Genomic DNA, 22,033 nt, shown 5'->3' on the forward strand with positions numbered 1-22,033 from the left:
TCTTCCGATTTAGTGCATATAATATTTCAGGCATGTTTAATATGTTGGACTTAAATAACACTTGATCTATAATAAGTTAAGCACACAAGCATGCACTGGACCATGCAGTAGGTTATGTCTGGATGAATCTCTATGAATGTGTCATGGGCTTTGGTAAGGAGTGTAATGACTTCTTGGAAACAAGCTTTGGATCCACTTAGAGGGAGCTGTATACTAGTATACAGTAGGTCTGCAGGGGCCCTGGACTCATAAAGCATTTGCTTTATGCTCCAGGAGAATCTGATGCAGGTGGCCTAAAGACCTCTGAGAAACATCGCCCTTGTGTGTTCTGCCTCTCCTAGAGTGCATTTAATAATACCCCCTTGCCCTGGTCACTTTGTCAACTTCACAAACAGGAGCAACGCTGGGATTGCTAAAGTGCGGGTTCCAGACCAGCAAGCTCAGCATATAAACACTGCATCCTGTACAGTCACTGCCTCTGAGCTGCTTGGTTCTTTTAGGTAGGAAAATAAATGCACTGAGATTAACAGCTTCTGGATGTAGTGCGTCTGCGAAGATTCTCACCAGAGCATCAGGATGAAATAAATGCCCACCACACATCTTCTAATGGGCTCAAAATTGGGGTTCAGAAATCATCTCTCTAGGGTCATTACCATTACCTGGGCACATTGTGACAGAGCAGCGTTCAGAGGAATGGGGAAGTCCTTATGTGATGGAGCAGGCTGGAAGCTGGACCTCCTCGTGCAGGGAATTTTTTCCACAGAAGTGATGCTCATTGTAAAAATACATTTACCGAACATGAGACACACTGTATGTGTGGAAAAGTATGATTGCTCTTGGGAATTGAGGATAATATCTGCCCTGGACATCACTAAGTTGGGCTGGAAGGACCCACCATCCTTTCCCCACCCATGAGGCCCGTTTCCCTTTAAAGCTCAAAGTGGGAAATAATAAAATCCTGATTGAAATCTGTGGGAGATTGCAAGACAATCTCCCACAGAGATTGTCTCTGCGGTGGCCTGAACACGTACCTGCTTCACAGGGGAGGGCGCTGGAGACAGCATGGAAACTGAGGCGGGTGTTCCAGGAGCAGACTGAGAGAGGAGGAGGAGGGCAGAGTGGGGAACTAGACGAGCACATGGGGACAGCCTCCAGAAGCTTCCTGGGGGGAGGGCTTTTATCCCACCACCCCGACCCTTGTGTGATACAGGAAAAGAGGCATTTAGACACAGGCGGAACTCCTGGTTATTCTATTCTGTATGATTTTGGGGTCCTTCAGGTAAAGAGCTCTTCAGTTTTCACTCCTGCCAGTGGGCAGTGACTTATTCATGTGGCCTCGTTCTAGTCACATACATTTCTGCCTTCACGGGGCTATTTTCAGGATCCAGCGATAAATGCACACAGGATGTCTGACCATTGTCTGTTGTTGCTCTCCTATGGATCCCATCTCGGCCTGCCAGTATTTCCCCAGGACAAGATACTCAGTTTAACTCTTCTCTGAGAAGGATGCACTTTCTCACCATGATGTCTTATTTCTCCATGTTCCACAATCTTCAACACCCTTTTCTGGGAGTGTTGGAAAGAACCACATATAAGCATGAAATCCAAGTGTCTGATGCTAGAAAGAGGAAGTCCCAGCATGGGGACAGCAGGATGCTTCTGTAGTGGGAGCTCTGTCCAGGTCAGGCCAAAATTGTATGGTCCAGGGCAAAACTGAGCAGGAGAAGTATCAGGAGTGCCTTCTGCATGTCACAGCCCCCGCAAGAGAATTACGGTGAAAAGCATTGAACTGTCTGTATTTCATGCAAACCCCAAGTGACTGGTGGAATGAAGGACCAGGCATGTTTGGGGCTGTAACTTCTTTTCTGAGGCACAAATGCCCACCCAAGGTTGTTAGAGAAATGAGGGCAGTGGACAGGAAGGTGAGACGCTGACTTTAGAAATAGCCTGTGATTACAGGTTTAATTCATGTTATTAACTCCCTGCCTTTTACCTCCTCCCTCCTCCCTTGGCGCAACTGCCAGATGGATGTGGCTAGAAGTCAGAGGACATTCTTGTGGGTTCGTGGGCCTAGGGTACAAATGACCTCAGCGTGACAGCAAACAGGACAGAGAAGACCAGGCTCTTACTCAGGAATCCACCAGCCACGAGAATGACAATGTTGAACACAGGAACCCTGTGGGAGAGAAGAGGCTGAACGCTACTGCTGGCAAAGGCTCCCCCACACGCACATGTTCCCTCTAGAAAATGCCTTCATGTCCCACTCTCCCCTGCTTAGGTCCTTGCTCCACCTTTCCTGCACTGCCTGACCCTGTGCTTTTCGGTCTGTCTCATTGCCAAAAACTACTGATTAGAAACAATTCAGTGGAGAGTATAGGTCCCTGTCCAGGAGAGGCACTGGAGGGAGACAGTCAGGCTGCTCAGCCCATCCTCCTCCCTGTGATGTGGTAGGGAGAGAGGACCCTGACCAGGAAACCCACTCTCTATTCTCAGTACTGTACCCTGCCTGCTGGGATGGTCATCTCACCTCTTTAGCTCAGTTTCCTCACCTATAAACCGAGAAGAATCCACCTGTAGTGAAAATCTCATGACGAACTTTATAGATTTTGGTGAAATGATTCTAAGCATTCTGGGTAAACATCAATAGGTGTCATAATAAAAAGATGTAAAGGAGTGAGGGCACTTGGCCAGTTCCATCAGCAGACATGCAAGCAGATGAGAGCACAAGGATATGGCATGGTGAGACACAGGGACAGACAGATGGCAATGGAACAAAAAGGCCAGATGCAGAGCCAGTGCTATGCAGGAATGTAATCTCTAAGGAAATCAGAGGTCCAGGGGATAAGCCGGACGTGGTAGCCTGCACCCATGGTCCCAGCTACTTGGAGAGGCAGGAGGATCATTTAGTAAATAGTCTTGCAGTATCTGGACAGCAACATGATAACGGTGTAGCCTTTTCTATAGTTTATAGCATGTACCAGAATAAATCTTCCCCCTGGACTAAACATTTAAATAAGATAAAATAAAAACCCAAGAAAAGTCACCAGGAAATAGAATCAAACACATTAAGGAATAAAGCAAAGCAATTGATTTAAAATCAACACACCCACCTATACAAAACTTAAAACCATATGCACAAACTAGCGAAGAGGGAAACGGCATAAAGGAGCTAGAAAGCAGAAAACTGCCTATTTGCCTGAAATCCACCCCCAGTCAAGGGCCCTGACTTGTAGGACAGGGGACTACATTCCCAAGGCTGCCTGGTCGAGTTCAGCAACTGGTGGGGGACAGGGGGCAGAGACAGGGGCAGGGATGGGGCAGAGAGACAGGCAGCGAGGGGCAGGGAGCCAGCATCTCTCTCACCCCTCACATGGTTGTGGCGCACTCATCCTCCTCAGCATCTGCCCGGATTCCAGTGCTGCAACCTGAATGTCCTGGCTTCTGGGCTCTGCTCCGTGCACCTCCTCCCCAAGTCTCTCCTGCCAGTGCTCTGCATGATCCACTCTGAGTGCTTTACCATTTTCCTATGCTGAACTCCTGGGGCATGTCCACTACCAACAGGCCACCACCTGCATTTTTTTTGAGGCTGCACACAAGCTACCAACCCCCTGAAGGGCCAGGAATTCATGTGCTTGGCCTTGGTTAGAGCTGCCCTTGCTCAGTTACTGCCCCTTACAGGGACAACTCCAAATGTGACCCAGGAGTCCCCAGAGCCCCTTAACAAGACTGAGCCAGAGTTATCCTGTGAGATACCCCTTGGTTATGACACGCTTGCTTGGCTTCCTTCCCTTCCTGGTCCCACTTCCTCAATGGCTTTGCCAGAAATCACTTCCTAAAACATTTTTCTTTTTGTCTTTTTTTTTTTTTTTTTTTTTTTTTTTTTTTTAGAGAGAGAGAGCGGGATCTTGCTCTGTTGCCCAGGCTGGAGTACAGTGGCTTGATCACGGCTCACTGAAGTCTTGATCTCCTGGGCTCAAGTGACCCTCCTGCCTCAGCCTCCCGAGTAGCTGGGACCATGGGTGCATGCCACCATGCCCTGCTAATTTTTTTATTTTTTTGTAAAGACGGGGTCTTGTTATGTTGCCCAGGCTAATCCCAAATTCCTGGGCTCAAGTGATTCTCTCACCTCAGCCTGCCAAAGTGCTGGGATTACATGTGTGAGCCACCACACCTAGTCCTAAAACATTTTAACAAGACTTTACAGCTTGCTTCTGGGGAAACTACCTAGAGATAGGGTGATAGTGGCTACCTCTGCAGTGCCTCTCCATCCCCAGGTTAGCGTCTCAGCTCTTCCATCACCTGGGCAAACAATTCCCTGCATTAAATTCCTTCTTTCCATGGCTGGATGTGGTGGCTCACACTTGTAATCCCAGCACTTTGGGAGGCCGAGGTGGGAGGATCACTTGATCCCAAGAATTCGAGATCAGCCTGGGCAACACAGGGAGACCCCCATCTCTACAAAAATAATAAAAAGTATTAGCTGTCCTGGTGGTATGCACCTGTGGTCCCAGCTACTTGGGAGGCAAAGGTGGGAAGAGGTTGAGGCTACAGTGAGCCATGATTGTGCCACTCCACTCCAGCCTGGTTGACAGAGTGAGACCCTGTCTCAAAAAAAAAAGAAAGAAAGAAAGAAAAGAAAAGAAAAAGAAAAAGAAAAAAAGCTGCTTCTTTTCAAACAGCTATTGTGGATTCCACTTTCCAGACTGGACTTTGGCTGAAAGGATAGTTCATATTAGATGATAGATAAAGTTTAACAGATGAAAGAGAGATGCAGTCTCCAGTAGCGAGGCAGGAGAATAGGGTCTGAAGGCAGGAGCATAAGGCCAATTCATGCTGAATCATGGAGTAACACCAAGGTCTGGGGGCAAGGAATCTAGGACGGATTCGTGCTGACTTCCCAAAGCTGGATCAAAAGGAAAACTCCTGGGGCTGGGGTCAGGGAACCTAAGGCCAATTAACATAAACTTTCTAAAGCTAAACGAAAAGGAGAAACCCCATCTCCCCATGCCCCAGCAGCAAAGGATCAAAGGCTACTCTCCCTACAGTCCTCCCCCTTCCACCACGTCTCAGATGGAAAGGGAGAGTGCCTTAGATTGGCCCTGAGCCAAGCAGAGACGACCATCCCTTTACCCACAGAGGGCGCCAATTCACCTCAGCCTTTAGCCACAAACCAAATGCTTCATCCAGATAAGGGGTAACTGAGACGAACTTCACGTGGAGTACTTCAAACCCAGAAAACTTTGTAACGGGGCCCTTGAGCCACTTGCTTGGGGCCACTTCTACCCTGGGGAGCGCTTTCTCGCTTAAATAAATTCCTGCTTTCACTGCTTCATTCCTTTGTTACTTTGTGCGTCTTGTCCAATACTTTGTTTAAAAGGCCCAGAACCCGGACCGCTTACACTTAAGGCCCTCCTTCCGGTAAAAGTAGGAATATAGGCAAAGGTTATGTACTCTTAACTTATGTATTGCAAAATGAAAGTAGACGAAAAAAAATTGACTCTTAGTAGATCATTCGTTTGATTTATTCCACAAAAGTTTGATGAGCACTTTGTTCCCCAAACAACGTAATGGGGAAAAAGGCACTGCCACTACCCGTATGGAGGTAGAGTCTACACTCATAGAGAAATTAGGGCAGGCAACAGTTCACATTCGTTTTAGCAGGAATGTGATTTAACTCACACTATTTAATGATTTAAAAGACTAAATCCATGTCTGTAAGCCTGCAGTGACACTGCTTTATTTATGCATAATGGATCACACTGCAAATTGTTTCCAATCTTTTGGAACACCATTGGTAGATGCTATTTGTATACAAAATGATATCAGTGTTTAAATTATCTCACTCACGGAAATTTCATTTGAGTTAATTATTTAAAAGAAGAAAATATATCTGCAAGAATATGTTTATCTCAGAGTTATCACTATATCAATGCCTAAGAACAGGCCAGTGATTAGGTAAGTTATGGCTTTCCCAATTGATAGAAAAATATGCACTCACTGAAATTATATTTGTGAAATTTAGGTAGCAGCAGCAAAGAATAATTTCAGCAGGGAAAAGAATAAAAACATGTATAATTAGACTTACTGCCATATTAAAATATGTATAAACATGAATAAAGACTAGAAGAGAATATGAGAAAAGAGACATGTTAGACTAGTGGTGATGTGGAAAAGTATTTCCCTCCCTGATAATTCAATATTTCATGATAAACACATTCTAATATAAATCAACATTTAATAACTGTAAAGAGGTGTGAAATTGCTAAGTTAGTGGTTCTTAAGTTTGCCTACACATTAGAAATCTCCTAAAGATCTTATTAAAAATACTGAGAGCACCTCATCTGCAAAAATTCTGATTCTATTTATCTATAATTGGGCACATGCAGCAATATTATTTAAAAAACAATAAGGCAAAAACCAATACTGCATTTAGCCCCAGCTCCAGCTCCTGCTGAGAGTTGTTAGGTAGACAATGTCTTCCAGCTTTGAGTTTCTACCATGCCTACTGAATTGTCAAGGAAGCTAAAGCCAGAGAGGGTTCCTGACTCACCCAAAGTCACAGTCGGTTAGTCAGGCCAACACTAGATCCAAGAATGTATCTGAATGGGTACAGGGTGGGACCCAAGAGTCTGCATCTCTATTGATCTCCCAGGTGATGCCAATGCTGATGGTCCATGGCTCCCATGGACCCTCACTCACAGTGCTTTCCCACTGCCCTTCAGGCCCCTGGGGTTGGATGAGCTCCACTGGAATTTGGGGAAGACGCCATGTCCCTCTCTTTATTACTCAGGTTGCAAGGAAACAAAGAAGGTGAACTGGGGAGAATGACAGCCTGGCTGAGAGCCTCCGCTATTCTCCATCACCACCTCCTTCTTCCCCTGGACATTTCTACCCAGACTAATGTGACTCAAGTCTGCTCCTGCCCCACCCTCCCCTTTCCCTCACTTTCACATCCTCTCAGCACACAGACTGGGGAACAAAGGGCTCAGTGTCCAAACCAGGGGCCCAGGGACCTGGAAACCATACCTGATAATATCTGTCACATTTGTAAGGTTGATTTCAGAGTCAGGAGTGGAGACATCGGTAGTTGACTTGGGTGGAGCTTGGGTCACAGTTCTGGGCCTGGTATAGAGTGGGCGCAAGGCCTTAGTGGTAGTAGGAGGAATCTTATACACATTCTGGGTAGAATTCTCATTGGAGCCAGGAGTACCTGAAGAACCTGCAAGAAAACACATTGGATGGATGGATGGACAGATGGATGATGAAGGGGTGGATGGGTGGGTGAATGGATGTATGGATGTATGGATGAAAAGGTGGATGAGTTGATGGACGGGTAGGTGGTACGGTAAACGAAGCTGAGGAGGGAAATGAGCATGGCCCAAATGCAAAGTTTTCTTTTGCTAAAGCCAAATAAATACTGTGGAGTAAACCTGAGTCAGAAATCGAAAAAAGGAAAGAAGAAAAAAAGGGCAGGAAGTGAGGGAGAGCAGAAAGAGAGAAGAGGAAAGGAATTTTTTGCCATTCGTACTGTTGGAAATGCACTTGCCTTCTGTTCTTCACCAATTCATGCGCCCCCACATTCTCCAAGAATAATTCCAGGCTTACTTGATTCACTCTGCCTTTCATTCACCTGGCTTATGGCATATTGCTTTAAAAGTTATCTTTTATTAATATATTGTGTGTGCACCTTGTCTTCCTCAGGCTTAGAATTCCCCAGGTGCTAGGAACTTGAACCTGCCTCCCTTTCCTCTGTCTTCCATAATTCATTCCTTAATGCAACATCTCCTGAGGGCCTACTTTGTGTCAGAAACTCCATTATTTGCTAAGGGTTCAGAGCCCATCCCTCAAGCAGTTCCGAAATGAATAGGGGACAGATAAGTAAATCCTATCCAGTGAGATAGAGTTGTGTACAAGGGGACACAAAATGAGCTCTGGAGACTTGCTCCCCCAAAATGGGAGCCATGGACCATCAGCATTGGCATCACCTGGGAGATCAATAGAGATGCAGACTCTTGGGTCCCACCCTGTACCCATTCAGTTGGAGTCTGCATTTGAAATAAGATCCCCAGGTAGTCTGTGCCCACAGAAAGATCTGAGAGGGGCTGCTTCAGAAGCACACAGGCATGCCACCAAACACGTCCTTGGGAGGGGGAGTCAGGACATGACTTCTAAGTGGAGAACAAAGAATGGGACTAAATTATCCCAAATCTACCACTCACCTTAATTGTACCCCAACTCCTACCACAGCACCCCAAATTAGGCTGTGCTATCCAAGGAGAATCTCATGCATGGAAGGTTCTACTTACTACTGGACCTTAGATGAGAGATAAGGAGGTCCTGGGAGGAAGACAGACTGCTGGGAATCCTGAACCCCAGCTCTGCCGATGCTACCACCACTGCCCCTTTCCTCATCTGGCCTTCCTTTCCCCCGCAATACCAGGCCACTCACCCTTGGTCACCACCAAGCGGATGCGATGGAACAGCATGTGAGGTTCCTTGGGAGGCTGGTAGATCACACACTGATACAGTCCAGAGTCTTCCACTAGAAGGTTGGTCATTCGGACGTGCAGTAAACCATGATCATGGTAGTCTTCTATTATTATCCTCCCCACTTGGACTGGATGGGAATTCTCTGAAGGCCTCTCTGTGCATGCCAGGGTCTTGGGCTTCTCTCCGTCCCTTATTATCTGCCAAGCTTTCCGGCTGCTGGCAAACTTCTCTAGCGTGTAGTCACATTTCACATCCAGGGTCTGCCCCTCTTTCAGTTCATACTTTTCCTCAGTTAATTTAGTTGCAGCTCGGAGTTCTATAAGCAGGGATAAGAAAATTGGGTTCTGTGAGGAATTATTTTTCTCTCTCTGGGTGGGGAAAAAGGAGAGGAGCCCCCTGTTTTTCTTGTCCAACCACCCATATTTCAGACGAGGTTCTTGAGGCCTCCAGAGAAAATACAACTTGCCCTGCAAGGCAGCACTAGACCTCAGATCTTTCCACTGTGAGTAGGTTTTTTACTATAAAAGTGAGACTGCATATGGTGCATGAGGATCAAATTTCATAAATGATCAGGACAGGAAGACTGACTTTGAGAGGAAGAAACTGCCTGACTGGAGAAAGAACATGGGATATTGTGCTAAGACCACCAGTGGCTGCAGCATGGTGGGAGGGAATGATTACAAGGGCGTACGACATAAAAAGTGAATGCAAAGACACGGTGCTAGCAGAGAGTGGCTCCAAGGACAGCTTGAGGAACTTCATCTAAGTCAGGGCAAGGAGATCAGTTCAAAAGACCTTTGGACAAACAGTGAGGAAGCCATCTGGAGGGCATGATGAGCATGGATATCTGACTGCCTGGCACTCCTTTTTCCCTTCCTTGGGTAGCAGAGCACGGCTTTCCAAGGGAACGATCCTGCGTGGCTCTACTGTTGGGTCAGCCCACATTCTCAAGGATGGGCACAGGACACAGGCTTTGCCAATCCAAGTACCCCATCTCGGGGCCAGGCACAGTGGCTCACGCATGTAATCCCACACTTTGGGAGGATGAGGAGGTCGGATCACCTGAGGTCGGGAGTTCGAGACCAGCCTGGCCAAAATGGTGAAACCTTGCCTCTACTAAAAATACAAAAAAATTAGCCAGGCATGGTGGTACACACCGGTGGTACCAGATACATGGGAGGCTGAGGTGGGAGAATCACTTGAACCCGGGAGGAGGAGGTTACAGTGAGCCAAGATCACAACACCGCACTCCAGCCTGGGCCACAGGGCAAGACTCTGTTAACACACACACACACACACACACACAAAGTACCCCATCTCCCTGCCAGGCTGATTGGTTCAGGAAGGAGCACATGGCTGAGCTGGACCAATCAGAGTCCTCCCTGAGACCGCTGTAGCCATTAAGAGAAATGCTTCTTGCTGGGATTCACAGGTCAATGAGATGTGAAACTTTCTTATGTGAAACTTTCTACCATGTAGGAATAGGCTGCCTGAGAATGGCTAAACAGGCAGAAAGTGAGTGGGAGGAAGGGAGTGGGGGAGAGTGGAAGGGAGAGAGAGAAAGAGAGAAAAAACCCCACGTTATCTGAGTCATGGACTCAGCTGTGCGCCAAAGGAGCACCCCTTGTACTTCCCAGTTACCTGAGCCAAGAAATGCCCCCTCGTACTTTTGAGTTCACGGAGTCACAGCAGTGGTTCTCCACTGGGGAGCAATTTTTGCTCCCCGCCACAACTCTCCCTGAAACACTGGACAATATCTAGACATTTTTGGTTGTGATAACCAGGGAGAGGGGTGGATGCTACTAACGTCTAATGGACACCAGGCTAAGCAATCTACAGTACACAGGACAGCCCCCACAACAAAGAATCATCCCACCCCAAATGTCAATAGTGCCAGGTTTGAGAACCCCTGGGTTACAGTGACAATAGTTTCCATCACGTTCTTGGAGGCCGGACTGGGTTAACTATCTAGAATTGGGAATGCTCATCTGGCCTTGTCCGAGGGAGCCTTGGTGATGGGAGGCCAAGCAGAGCGGAAGTGAGAAGACCAAGGTCCGTGTTTTCAGCTGGACACACGGGGCTCTCTAAGTTTGCTGAGAGACTGTAGCTTACCCACTCAGGCCTGGGGTACCTTCCCCCATGGAGCACCAAATAACAGGCTAGACAGTGCTGTTGGGTCTACTGTGTGGGTCAAGGTAACACTAGTACTGCTGTTATTAATACCACACACTTAGGTCCTTGCAGGCCTGGTGAAAAATGACAAGCGCTGCCCCTTTCATGGAGCCCCCTGGCATGCCCACCCCAGGATAGGCCAACAGATCTGCCTGGCCTTAGGAAGACTCAACTCAGGGACCCACAAGGATTTTAAAGGTGAAACCAGGCTTGAAAGCCAGTTCTTCTGGGAGCAGACTCCAATTTCTAAGGAAACCTTGCAAACAGACCTCCTGGGCAACTCCCACACACTCCGGTCAGGGATGCGCCTCCAAGGGACTGCTGACCAGAGGCCGAGTGTTGTCTGAAACCAAGCCTGGTTCCCTCATTTGTTCACTCACTCATCAGACTGAGGCTGGGAGACTTCTCTATCATAGGCACTGTGCTGGGCAATTTGGAAGACACACAGACTCCATCCTCAAGTTGCCACCACTGAAGCCCTAACCTCTGAAGTTAATGTTACAGATAAATCTCTTTTATTTGCCAGCTCCCCAGGGGAAGGTGGGAGTTACAGGTGACTGAGTTTGCAAACTTGCCTGTCTCTCACAGAAGCAAGGAGACAATAAGAAACGAAGGCTGCTGAGCTGTCTGTGCACAATTGCAAGAAGGGAATTCCTTTGAATATGTTAATTAAAGGGCTAGCAAATACTACCTAGTAAGTATTATGTGCTAAGGGTTTTTAAAGACTATCTTATTTAATCTTTATAAAGTGAAAAGTTGACACCATTATTCTCCCCATTTTATAGACAAGGAAACTGAGGCACAGACAGATTAAGTGATTTGCCCAAAGTCTCACCATAGTTAAGTACTAGAGCCAGGATTCAAACCCAAGGACTCTGGCTCCATCTAAAGCACTGAGCTACATGGTCCAACACAGTCTGATAGGTATTAGAGCAGTCCTGGCCCAAGTGTGAATAAGCATCCAGTTGCAAGGAGCATTCAGGTTAACCCCTAACCTATCCCCACAGGGCACAATGAAATATATACCACTGGTTTTCTCTCACACAGGTACATAACCTTCAGCCCTCTGCCATCTCCCAGTTCTCCTTCAGAAAAACATGAATCAAACACAAGGAAATGCACCTGTCCATGAGGAGCTCACTCCCTTCTGCCCATCTAGATTATCACCCCAGCTCCAAGAAGACCCAGAGCAATGTCTGAGCACAGGCTCTTCAAGGCAGTTGTCCAAGACCTTGCTCAAAGTAGAGAGCCCAGGAGAATACTTCTCCCCAATTTTTCACGCCTTCCCAAGGCGAGCCTCGCTTTTAACTCATATTGACACTTTCCTCCTGTTATTCATAAGGATTAGGAGGAGGAGTGAATAAAGCCCCTCATGCTTCTGGTTTGGGTGCAGATGTGAGCTGTGCAGATCGTAAGAGGAGACGCAAGGAAGAGGTGGGGCATGCGCCGGCTCTGCTGAGCCTCAGCGACTGTGCCCTCCAACCCCAGCGTGCCATGGAGAGCTGGGATGATCACCTCCACCAAAATGAGCACCAGCCTCTTCTGGTCACATCTGCATCCTCAGCAGTAGTATATTTGCTGGCCCATAGTAGACCCCTGGGAAATATTTGTTAAATCAATTCTGTCTTTTGGGTTTAACAGACTGTCAACATCAAACACATCATGATGGAATATAAGAAAAAAATTTCAACATCAAATAAACTTATTGTAGATCATGCCATGATGAGATCTACTCTATCATTAGTCCCATACTAGGCTTTGCATGTCTCTGACAGCATCGACATGCACAGACATCTTTTTTCCCTGACTCTCTCCTGCTTTTACTTTTGTGCGCAGGCACTGCACGTTCTCCCAATTCTGGGTAGAGCACCACGGTCTGCCATAACTACTGGTTGGCTCTATCTTGGATGGCCTTGTGCTCTGAAGCTTCAACAGAAAAGGGCTCCCCGAGATCCTGGACCAAACGCCTCCCCTGCTCACTCCTCTTCCTTGTCTTACCTGAGACAAAGAGCATCCACAGCAGCCCCCAGAGCCTGGTCTTCCTCATCCTTCCTGTGCACCCGCTCCAACTGCTGCTGAGGGCTCCCGGGACAGCTACAAGGCACCGCAATGACCTAGAGGCTTCGGAAAGTTGCACAACAGGATGTGAGGCCATTCCTGGGAGTCACTGAGTTTGTGCTCTGTTTCATCACCAGTTGCTCTGACTCCTGACATCAACACAAGAATTCAGAGACCAGGACTCACTTCTCAGTTAAGTTTCTTTGAACTCTAGTTTTCCTTTCTGTGGTAATAATGACAATTACCTTTCAACCTTACAAAATCTAAGGGAGAATGATACTTGAATGTAAATCAAAGTAAGGCATTAATATTAGGAAGGGGAACGGAGGACCCTTTGCTCTTCAGAGGTCCCCTCTCCATTCGCATCCAGTTTAGTGTAGTGAAGAGAGTCAGGCCCACATAGGGCAGGCTGCGACAATCGTATCTCATCTTCAGGGTCTTTGTGAGAACATGTTTCTACATCCTGCCCTGCTCAGCCCTGCCGGTTCTCTTGGCTTCTGGTGACCTGGGGTGCACCTCCTCTTCACCACCAGGAGGGCCACACCCTGCATTTGTCCTTCAGCATTGCCACAGACATGGCCTGGGAGCTCACGGGGGTGTAGGGACCCCAGAAACAATTTGAGAGGACACTGCCACCACCCAACAAGAACAGACTTAGATTTAAAAAGGAAACTTTGTTCAAGACACTGAAGAAAGAAGAAAAAATCCAGCAGGTTTTGTACTAGAAGCAAGAAAAGATAGATTTGACAGTGTGAAAATGAAATCAATAATGGAGAGGATTCACTTCAGAAATATTCCCAAATGTGAAATGAATAAAGACATTTAGAAGAGCTCAGAAATTTAAGGGAAGACAAATCATAGAACTCCAATCTACAAATTAGAGATGCCCTTAAAGCATAAAATGGAATGGTGGATCACAAGCAAGATTAAAAATTTTATCTTCAAAAATATGCTTTCCAGGTCTGAGAAGAAATCTAAAATTGGAGGTTGAGAGTTCAACATGGGCATAGAAAAAATTCATAAAGTGAGACCTAGAATAGGAAGTTTCCAGGTGAAAATTTTTTAATTTAAATAAAAAGACTCCTACTGCTAAATAAACAAAAAAGTAACTTGGTTTCTTCAAAGGAATTGAAAGAATCAGGACTTAGATTTCTTCTCTGAGTAACAAATACCATGAGAGAGTGGGATGAGGTATAAAGAACATTATGACCCTAATATTTTACACCCAAATTGATTGCTACTCAAGTATAGGAACAGCTAAAAGGTACTATCATGTCTGCAAATTAAAACAAACAACAACCAAAAAAATTTTCAAGGCTAACTTTAATTTTTTTTGTTAAAGCTGTTCAATGCAGCAATTTATAAAATACAGAAAATACTACATAAACTTAAATCATGTTATTACACTTTATAGAGATCATTTGTAGTGGAGATTTTACTATGTTTATTTTTTGTTTTACAAATAATGTCAGAAAACAGGCTTCAAACATGCTTGAACTGAAATCTGCTGGCCCCTCCTTTTGCTGTACTCAAGCAGTCCCTAAAGAGGAAAAATAGACAGAAAGGTCTTGACATTTTCTGACTCAGAGAGGAGCCTACGTGACTTCTGTGGTGATGAGTCAGATTAATAAAGTTTATTTCAGTGAATAAATCCCCTTCTTACAACAAAATTAATATTCCACACTTAATAGCTATTTCACATACTTTGTACATTTTTGTGTCTTCATATACTTTGTGTGGAGGATTAAGTTCCTGGAAGATTAAGAGGGGGCTTTGAACTAAACAGTCCAAGAAGAATTTTTAATTAGACTTGAATATCACTAGAGGCTGATTGCTCCTTCACATTTTCCTAACTACAGACGGCACCTGCATTTAAATTAGAATGAAGTAGGATGAGGTCTTTCTCCACTTGTCTGATCTATTCGTGTGCTTGAGGTCAACAGTGTAAATAGTCATGTGTCATTTCATGACAGATACATTCTGAGAAATGTGTTGTTAGGTGATTTTGTGTTGCAGGAACATCATAGAGTGCACTTACACAAACTTAAGATGGCACAGCCTACTGCACACCTAGGCTGTAGGGTATAGCCTATTAATATTAGGAAGGGGAACAGAGGGTCCTTTGCTCTCCGGAGGCCCCCTCTTCATTCACATCCGGTTTACACAATTACCTTTCAACCTCACAAAATCTAAGGGAGAATGATACTTGAACATAAATCAAAGTAAAGCATATTCCCAGGCTGCAAGCGTGCACAGTATGTTGCAGTCTTCAACACTGTAGGCATTTGTAACTTCACAGAAATAAAAAGTAGTATCGAAAAGAAAATGTGATCATAATAAACCACATGACTAAGAAAAATATTTACATTGTCATGAAATATTAAATCTAAGTATTAATTGTACTGGTAACTGTATCTGACTGTATTGGGAGGCTAAAGGTAGGGGAAAAGGCACAGGTGTGAGTGTCATGAAAGAGGAACAAGCCTCACCTCCCATATTATGTGTCTAATGGAGAATAGCTAAAGCTGTAAAACAAACAAGTATCAACATAAGGATACAAATGAAAAATACTTCAAATTGCCTCTAAGAAAAGGGAATTGGGATGTAGTGTTGAAGCATAGAACTGCTGCATTTTTGTTAATATGCACTTACAGCATACAATTTTTGAAGATGTGTATCTGCATTATTTTGATGAGATGTTAAAACTTGAAAGAATACTGCAGCGATGGCCAATATACACTTTTTTAATTCCTAGAACTTCTTAGTCACAGTTGATTTCTTTTTTTTTTTTTTTTTTTTGAGACGGAGTCTCACTCTGTTGCCCAGGCTGGAGTGCAGTGGCTCAATCTCAGCTCACTGCAAGCTCCGCCTCCCGGGTTCACGCCATTCTCCTGTCTCAGCTTCTCCGAGTAGCTGGGACTACAGGCGCCCGCCACCACGCCCGGCTAATTTTTTTTTGTATTTTTAGTAGAGACGGGGTTTCACCGTGGTCTCGATCTCCTGACCTTGTGATCCGCCCGCCTCGGCCTCCCAAAGTGCTGGGATTACAAGCGTGAGCCACCGCGCCCGGCCCAGAGTTGATTTCTTTTCTAAAATGGATTTTGATTCATCTCTCCACACTGTCTTTCAGAAAGGTGGTATCAATTGCTTTTACCCAGCAGAATATGCAATCACCTTTTCCCTAAAATCTCCCAACTCTGGTTTTCATCATTTATTTCAACTTTTGTCAATCTGATGAGAAGAGTGGTTTTGCACTTATTTTAATAATATCCTCTTTGAATACAATTTAACATTTTCATTAATATTTCTTCTATAGAAAAGTGCCTGTTCCGGCTGGGCGCGGTGGCTCACGCTTGTAATCCCAGCACTTTGGGAGGCCGAGGCGGGCGGATCACGAGGTCAGGAGATCGAGACCACGGTGAAACCCCGTCTCTACTAAAAATACAAAAAATTAGCCGGGCGTGGTGGCGGGCGCCTGTAGTCCCAGCTACTCGGAGAGGCTGAGGCAGGAGAATGGCGTGAACCCGGGAGGCGGAGCTTGCAGTGAGCCGAGATCACGCCACTGCACTCCAGCCTGGGCGATAGAGCACGACTCCGTCTCAAAAAAAAAAAAAAAAAAAAAGAAAAGTGCCTGTTCCTAGACTCATCCCCTTTTTCTATTGAAATGTTCATTTTCTTTTATTGTTTAAAGGACTTGCTTGTCTTTATATGAAATTTAATAACCCTTTATATGCCAAATAGGGAGAAAACATTCACAGTTGTGATTTGCTTTTAAATTTCACTTATTGTATTATTCTATAACATCCAAGTTTTAGTTTGCATATAGTATGATCTATTATTTTTCCCTGTATAGTTTGTGGCATTGGGATCATAAATAGAAAGTTCTATTCCACCAAAAAATTATATAAATTTTACTTTTCTTTCAGAACTTCTGTGTACTGCTATTTTATGTATACATATGTATAATCAAAAGTCAAGCAAACTTGATTTTGTGGATGTTGATTATTAATGACAGAGATTAATTGGGGAGATACCATATAAAAGGTACTTCTATAAATGTTGTGAAGTGTTTACTCATTTATTCCCAGAACAATTATATTAGGGGTTCACTAATACCCATTCAAGAAAGAAGGAAACTGAGACTTTTAGAGGTTTAGCAGTTTGCTCAAAAATGTCAGAGCCCCAAAGAGGCAGAGCAGGAACCCAAACAGGGTGTGTATCTCAAGAGTCCAAGGTCTTTACAGCACTAGTTTATGAGTTAGATGCCTTGAAATCTGCAACTCAGGGTGTGCACGTGTATGGCTGATACTCCACTAAAGAACAGACCTTCCTCTTCTGCTGTGGGAACAATTTCAGGAACCAGAAGAAATATGAGTCTGACATGTCCCACTTGCTGCCTAGATTTTATTTTTCAATTGTCAAGACCCCTTTAAGGATAAATCACATTAAAGATATTGTAGCTGTCTTAATAGATCTATACAGTGCTGAAAGAAATATTTTTACAATAAAAATAAGCTAGGATTCTTTTACTTTTAGCAATACTAATTCATGTTTATTAAGCACCAAGCTTTTACATACCATATCTCACGTAAGGCTCACAAGGATTTTGTGGGACAGATGCTGTGTCTCCATATTGCAGATGATGGGATTGAGACTCACTTCGGCCTGCGTCCTAGGTGCACTCCTAATTGCTCTGGGTAGATAGGCTGGATGAATTGGCCTAAGATGAATGTACCTTGCCACACTGGCACTGGTCTGCCCTGGAGTCCCCATGACAAGTGCGTGGAGGCAGCCCCCACCTTGGACCCCACAAACAGCAATGACAAGGGCCGCCGGAAAGCACAGGATGCGTCTGAAGGCAGCTGGACAAGCCCAGACTCAGGTCAGTGGCCCTAGAGCGTCTTGGGGAGATGTCCCCAGGGCTGAACAGAGCCTGGCAATGCCCCTTCTGCTCCACTATGGGACCCTTTCTGCAGACTCGTCTGCAGCCCCAGGACCTTGGCTGTGCCAGAACCCAACAGACTGTTGATCACTCCTTTACTAGCTCCCCTAGCAGTCTTCAGCAGCTCTTCTCCTGCCCACATTGCCTGGTGGCAAGTTTGTTTAATTACCCTCTCTGCAGGCTCATCTCCTGTGTATTGTGTTCTCACTTGTTGCCTTACACCTTCATTTCCAACTGTGTTGCCTCAGAGTCTTTCAGAGAAACCCCTTACCTTAGGCACAGGAAAGCCATGGTTCATGACCTGTCCTGGGGCCACCACCCACGTGCCCTACCAATGCTGGCCCCAGGATCCAAAGTCACTAGGTCCTCTTCTTTGCCCATTTTTTCATTCCACCTCCCTTTTTGGCCAGGCGCAGTGGCTCACGTCTGTAATCTCAGCACTTTGGGAGGCCAAGGCGGGCAGATCACTTGAGGTCAGGAGTTCAAGACCAGTCTGGCCAACATGGTGAAACCCCGTCTCTACTAAAAATATAAAAATTAGCCAGGTGCGTTGGCGGGTGTCTGTAATCCCAGCTACTCGGGAGGCTGAAGCAGGAGAATCATTTGAACCCAGGAGGCAGAGGTTGTAGTGAACCGAGATCGTGTCACTGAACTCCCACCTGGGCAACAGAGCAAGACTCCATCTCAAAAAATAAAAATAAAACACTTTTTAATATAATATTTTAAATATTATATTCATTACACAATCTATATATATATATATAAAGACTTTTTATTAAAAACAAACATTGCAGATATTGGTCGAAGGGTGCAAAGTTTCAGTTAGACAGGATGAATAAGTTCTGGAGATCTATTATAAAGCATGGTGACTACAGTTAATATATTGTGTACTTGAAAAGTACTAAGAGAGGGCCAGGCGCGGTGGCTCATGCCTGTAATCCCAGCATTTTTGGAGGCCGAGGCGGGCGGATCATGAGGTCAGGAGATCGAGACCCTCCTGGCTAACACAGTGAAACCCCGTTTCTACTAAAAATACAAAAACAAAACTGCTAAAAATACAAAAACAAAATTAGCCGGGCGTGGTCGTGGGCACCTGTAGTCCCAGCTACTCAGGAGGCTGAGGCGGGAGAATGGCATGAACCTGGGAGGCAAGGCTTGCAGTGAGCCAAGATCACGCCACTGCACTCCAGCCTGAGCGACAGAGTGAGACTCCGTCTCAAAAAAAAAAAAGTACTAAGAGAGTAGATCTTAAATGTTTACACCACAAAAAAATGATAAGTATGTGAGGCAATGGATATGTTAATCAGCGTGATTTAATCATTCCACAGTGTATACATACATCCAAGCATCTTGTAATACACTAAAAATATGCAATTTTTATTGGTCAATTATACCTTACTAAAGCTGGATAAAGAAACAAACATTGCAACAGACTACAAACAAAGTTCCCTTCACCACTTCTTCCCCAACATTCATTATAGTCATTGCCCCAAAAGACTGCTATTATTAGTTTGATGTATAGCTTTTCACAAACAGAAAATTTCTGTGTTTGTACAGATAACAGGTTTATGTGCAGAGAGAAACCATTTTGAGTTCAGTTTACTGTATATAAGTGGGATTGTACCGTACATGTCATTCTGCAGCAATTATTAAATTTAACAAGATGTTTGGAGATCTAGCTAGGTTTGCACACAAGCTGTATTCGTTTCTAACCTTTACGTGGTGCTGTATAGAAGATGTGGACCAGAAGTTATGTTATTAATTCCCCTGTGGAGATCATTATTATAAACAATCAGTGATGAACGTCTTTGTAAATCTCCTTTTGTGCCTGTGTGTGTGTATTTCTCAAGGATGGGTGAATCATTGAAATGGAATTGACAAGTCAAAGAATGCACACGTTAAACATCTTAGATCCTTATTATTTGCATTCAGAAATGCTGAACAGTTTCTATTCCCACTTTGAACATAACACCCACTTCTCCACACCCTCACCAAGAGAGCAGGACAAGCTTTTAAAATATTTGTCAAATTAATGAATAAAAATAATATTGCAATTTGTTTTAATCTCTAAATATCTGATGAATAAGGAGATAAGACATTCTTGCAAATATCTCTGAGAATGTTGATTTCAATTATTGAAAGTTGCTCATCCATTTCATGAATTATTGACATTAATTCTAAATTCGGGTGTTCTGTGTGCTTGTATTGATGCTTTACCTTCATGCTATTAATTTTTCTCAAATGTATGAGATACTTGATTGTCAAATAGTATTAATGCATGGATGAATTGAGGGAATATTCTCATGTTGGTATTTTGAGCTGTTGAGGCTTCTACTCCTGACATTCTAATTTTTCTTATTTTGTTTTTAACCCTCAGAAATCAAACATATCAGTGGCCACTTTTCTTGTTTAACTTGGATTTATCTTTTTTTTATTTATTTATTTTCTTCCATTTACAAAGATGGGGGCTAGAAAAGAGAATGCCAGGGGGTCCAGCGGGCCACACTGACCCTTTCTTCCCTCCATGTTCCCCATTAGAATCTAAGCACAGAGGGAGTACATGAGACCTGCCTTTTCCAGACAGTAGGGCCTTCTCTTGACTTGCAGAGGTGCATTTGAAATGGAGGTGGCAGAGATGGGATGCCACACCAGGCCAGGCTTTGAGGAACCTGCAATGCATTCCCTACAGAGTGATCTCCAGTAGGCTTCAGAGAGAGTAAGGGCTGGGGACCTGTCAAGACTCTGCACAGGGAGAATTCACCAGGAGCTGTCTGCAGGAGCCCCTGAGAAGGTGGAGGCTGAAGGGAGGAGCCAGTTCAGGGCAGATGCGCAGATATGTGTGTGAGCTGGGCAGCCTGAACTTGGGAGAACACAGCAGGGACAGAGGGGAGCCAGAGCTGGCAGTGGTGGTGACTGAGTGATTTAGGGAAATTAAAGCAAGAGGGGAGATCACGGAGGAGGAAGATTCTAAGGCTGAAATGGGTTTGGTCTCCTCTGTTTGGGGCATTGGGTCAGATGCAGGGGGAGTGTTCCAGACGGGCTGGGGACAGCAATGTGGAAGGGTCCCGCCACAGCAGGGATTTAGGTGCTGGCAGGTGTCTTCTGCAGGCACTGGGTGGCCCCTTCCTTACTCATTATCTCAGCTGTCCCAGAGTGGCAAGAGCTGAGCATCGCCCCTCGGCCTGTGCTGAGCTGAAGCCTTCAGAGACCTCCAGAGCTGCTGCCCCCACGGTGTTGGTGAAGTGTGTGCACCGCCTGGCCCTGCTCCTCTCCAGGACTGCCCTCCTCCAGCTCTGTCACCCGCTGACTTGGGGCTGGTTTCTATGGAGCAGAGTGGTCTGCTGAAGGAGGGAGTGCTGAAGGAGGGAGTAAGTGTCTGTGTGAGTGTGGGTGCACTTGGGTGAGGGCCTGAGAGTTTAACGGCAAGGATCTTGATTGGCCTGTAACAAGCAAATGAGTAAGCAGAGATGACGGCCAAAGGATATTCAAATCGATGTTAAACATAATTTTCTAACCCCACCCCTGATTTTTGTCTCATCTTCTGAGGCTGACCACCTTTACCAGCACAGCTGTCCCCATTGTGCTCCATTTCGCTCCTACCCTCTGGCCCCAGGCCAAACCCAGCCATACTCCCCCTGCTCCAGCCTGCAGCTCAGGAGCACGTGCAGGGCTGACAGCACCAGGCAGCACAGAGACCAGGGCCCTGGGGGTGGCTGAATGGGGTGAGGGGGTTGGAGGATGGGGCTGGTTCCATGGAGTAAGGAAGGAGAAGAAGCAGGGAGAACCCAGCTGGGGTGATGGCTGCTTCCTGCACTCCCTGAGTCCAGGCCTCCCGGCAGGGTGCTTAGGGTGGAAGCCTGGTTCTGTGCCTGACCCACCCTGAACTTCCTGTGAGGGAGCTGGGAGCCCAGACTTCAGGCTTGTGTGGGCAGTAACTCAGGTCCCTCTGACCACTCTGGCAGGGAAAAGCTGCTTTGAGACCAGATGCTTTGAACCTGGCATCCTGGGACCAGGAAGGGCCATTCTTATGGGACCACTGTCATGGGAGCAGGAATAACCCTGTCAGGGCAATTGGTGACTGAAGGATCCTGCTGGAGCTGGGGCAGAGAGCCATTGGGGTCAGAGGTATAAACAGACTTGTTGGGGTTCAGGGAGAAGACTCCTTGGATCTGCAATAGGTGAGCCTGGATGAAGGCTATGGAGGTGCCCATGGAGAATCTCTGAGCCCAGGAGGAGCACCAGGCCAGGAGAGAGGAGGCCTGGGTGCTAGTCCTGGTTTGGCTCTGAAATAGCTGAGAGGCTACTTCCCTTCTCTGGACCTCATCTCCCTCAGTTGTGAAATCAGCACTGAGAGAAATTCCCTTTTGTCCC

At 45.6% G+C, this 22,033-nt stretch overlaps 1 protein-coding gene across 2 annotated transcripts; it reads right to left on the reverse strand.

Annotated features, from left to right (window-relative positions):
* Positions 1-1,234: 1,234 nt before the first annotated feature.
* On the reverse strand, positions 1,235-12,777 carry TREM1 (triggering receptor expressed on myeloid cells 1). Of its 2 annotated transcripts, XM_055263461.2 has the most exons (4): positions 12,661-12,777; positions 8,450-8,806; positions 7,027-7,219; positions 1,235-2,176 (listed from the first exon to the last, which is right to left on the reverse strand). In XM_055263461.2, the coding sequence occupies exons 1-4, from the start codon at positions 12,707-12,709 to the stop codon at positions 2,071-2,073; spliced, it is 705 nt and encodes a 234-aa protein (XP_055119436.1). In that variant the 5' UTR covers positions 12,710-12,777; the 3' UTR covers positions 1,235-2,070. The 2 variants fall into 2 exon arrangements, with proteins under 2 accessions (XP_055119436.1, XP_055119437.1); XM_055263462.2 differs by lacking the exon at positions 7,027-7,219 and having other exon boundaries at positions 12,661-12,736.
* Between the last annotated feature and the right edge of the window lie 9,256 nt (positions 12,778-22,033).

This window comes from Symphalangus syndactylus, chromosome 23 (assembly GCF_028878055.3).
Source record: "Symphalangus syndactylus isolate Jambi chromosome 23, NHGRI_mSymSyn1-v2.1_pri, whole genome shotgun sequence".
NCBI lineage: Eukaryota > Metazoa > Chordata > Mammalia > Primates > Hylobatidae > Symphalangus > Symphalangus syndactylus.

What these genes read in the sequence shown, in the direction of transcription:
- TREM1 (XM_055263461.2), bottom strand. Translation starts at nt 12,709, where the DNA reads ATGAGGAAGACCAGGCTCTGGGGGCTGCTGTGGATGCTCTTTGTCTCA. An exon ending in GTGGATGCTCTTTGTCTCAG is followed by an intron (nt 8,807 to 12,660) that starts GTAAGACAAGGA and finishes CCCTGCTTATAG; the next exon opens with AACTCCGAGCTGCAACTAAA. An exon ending in CCGCTTGGTGGTGACCAAGG is followed by an intron (nt 7,220 to 8,449) that starts GTGAGTGGCCTG and finishes GTTTTCTTGCAG; the next exon opens with GTTCTTCAGGTACTCCTGGC.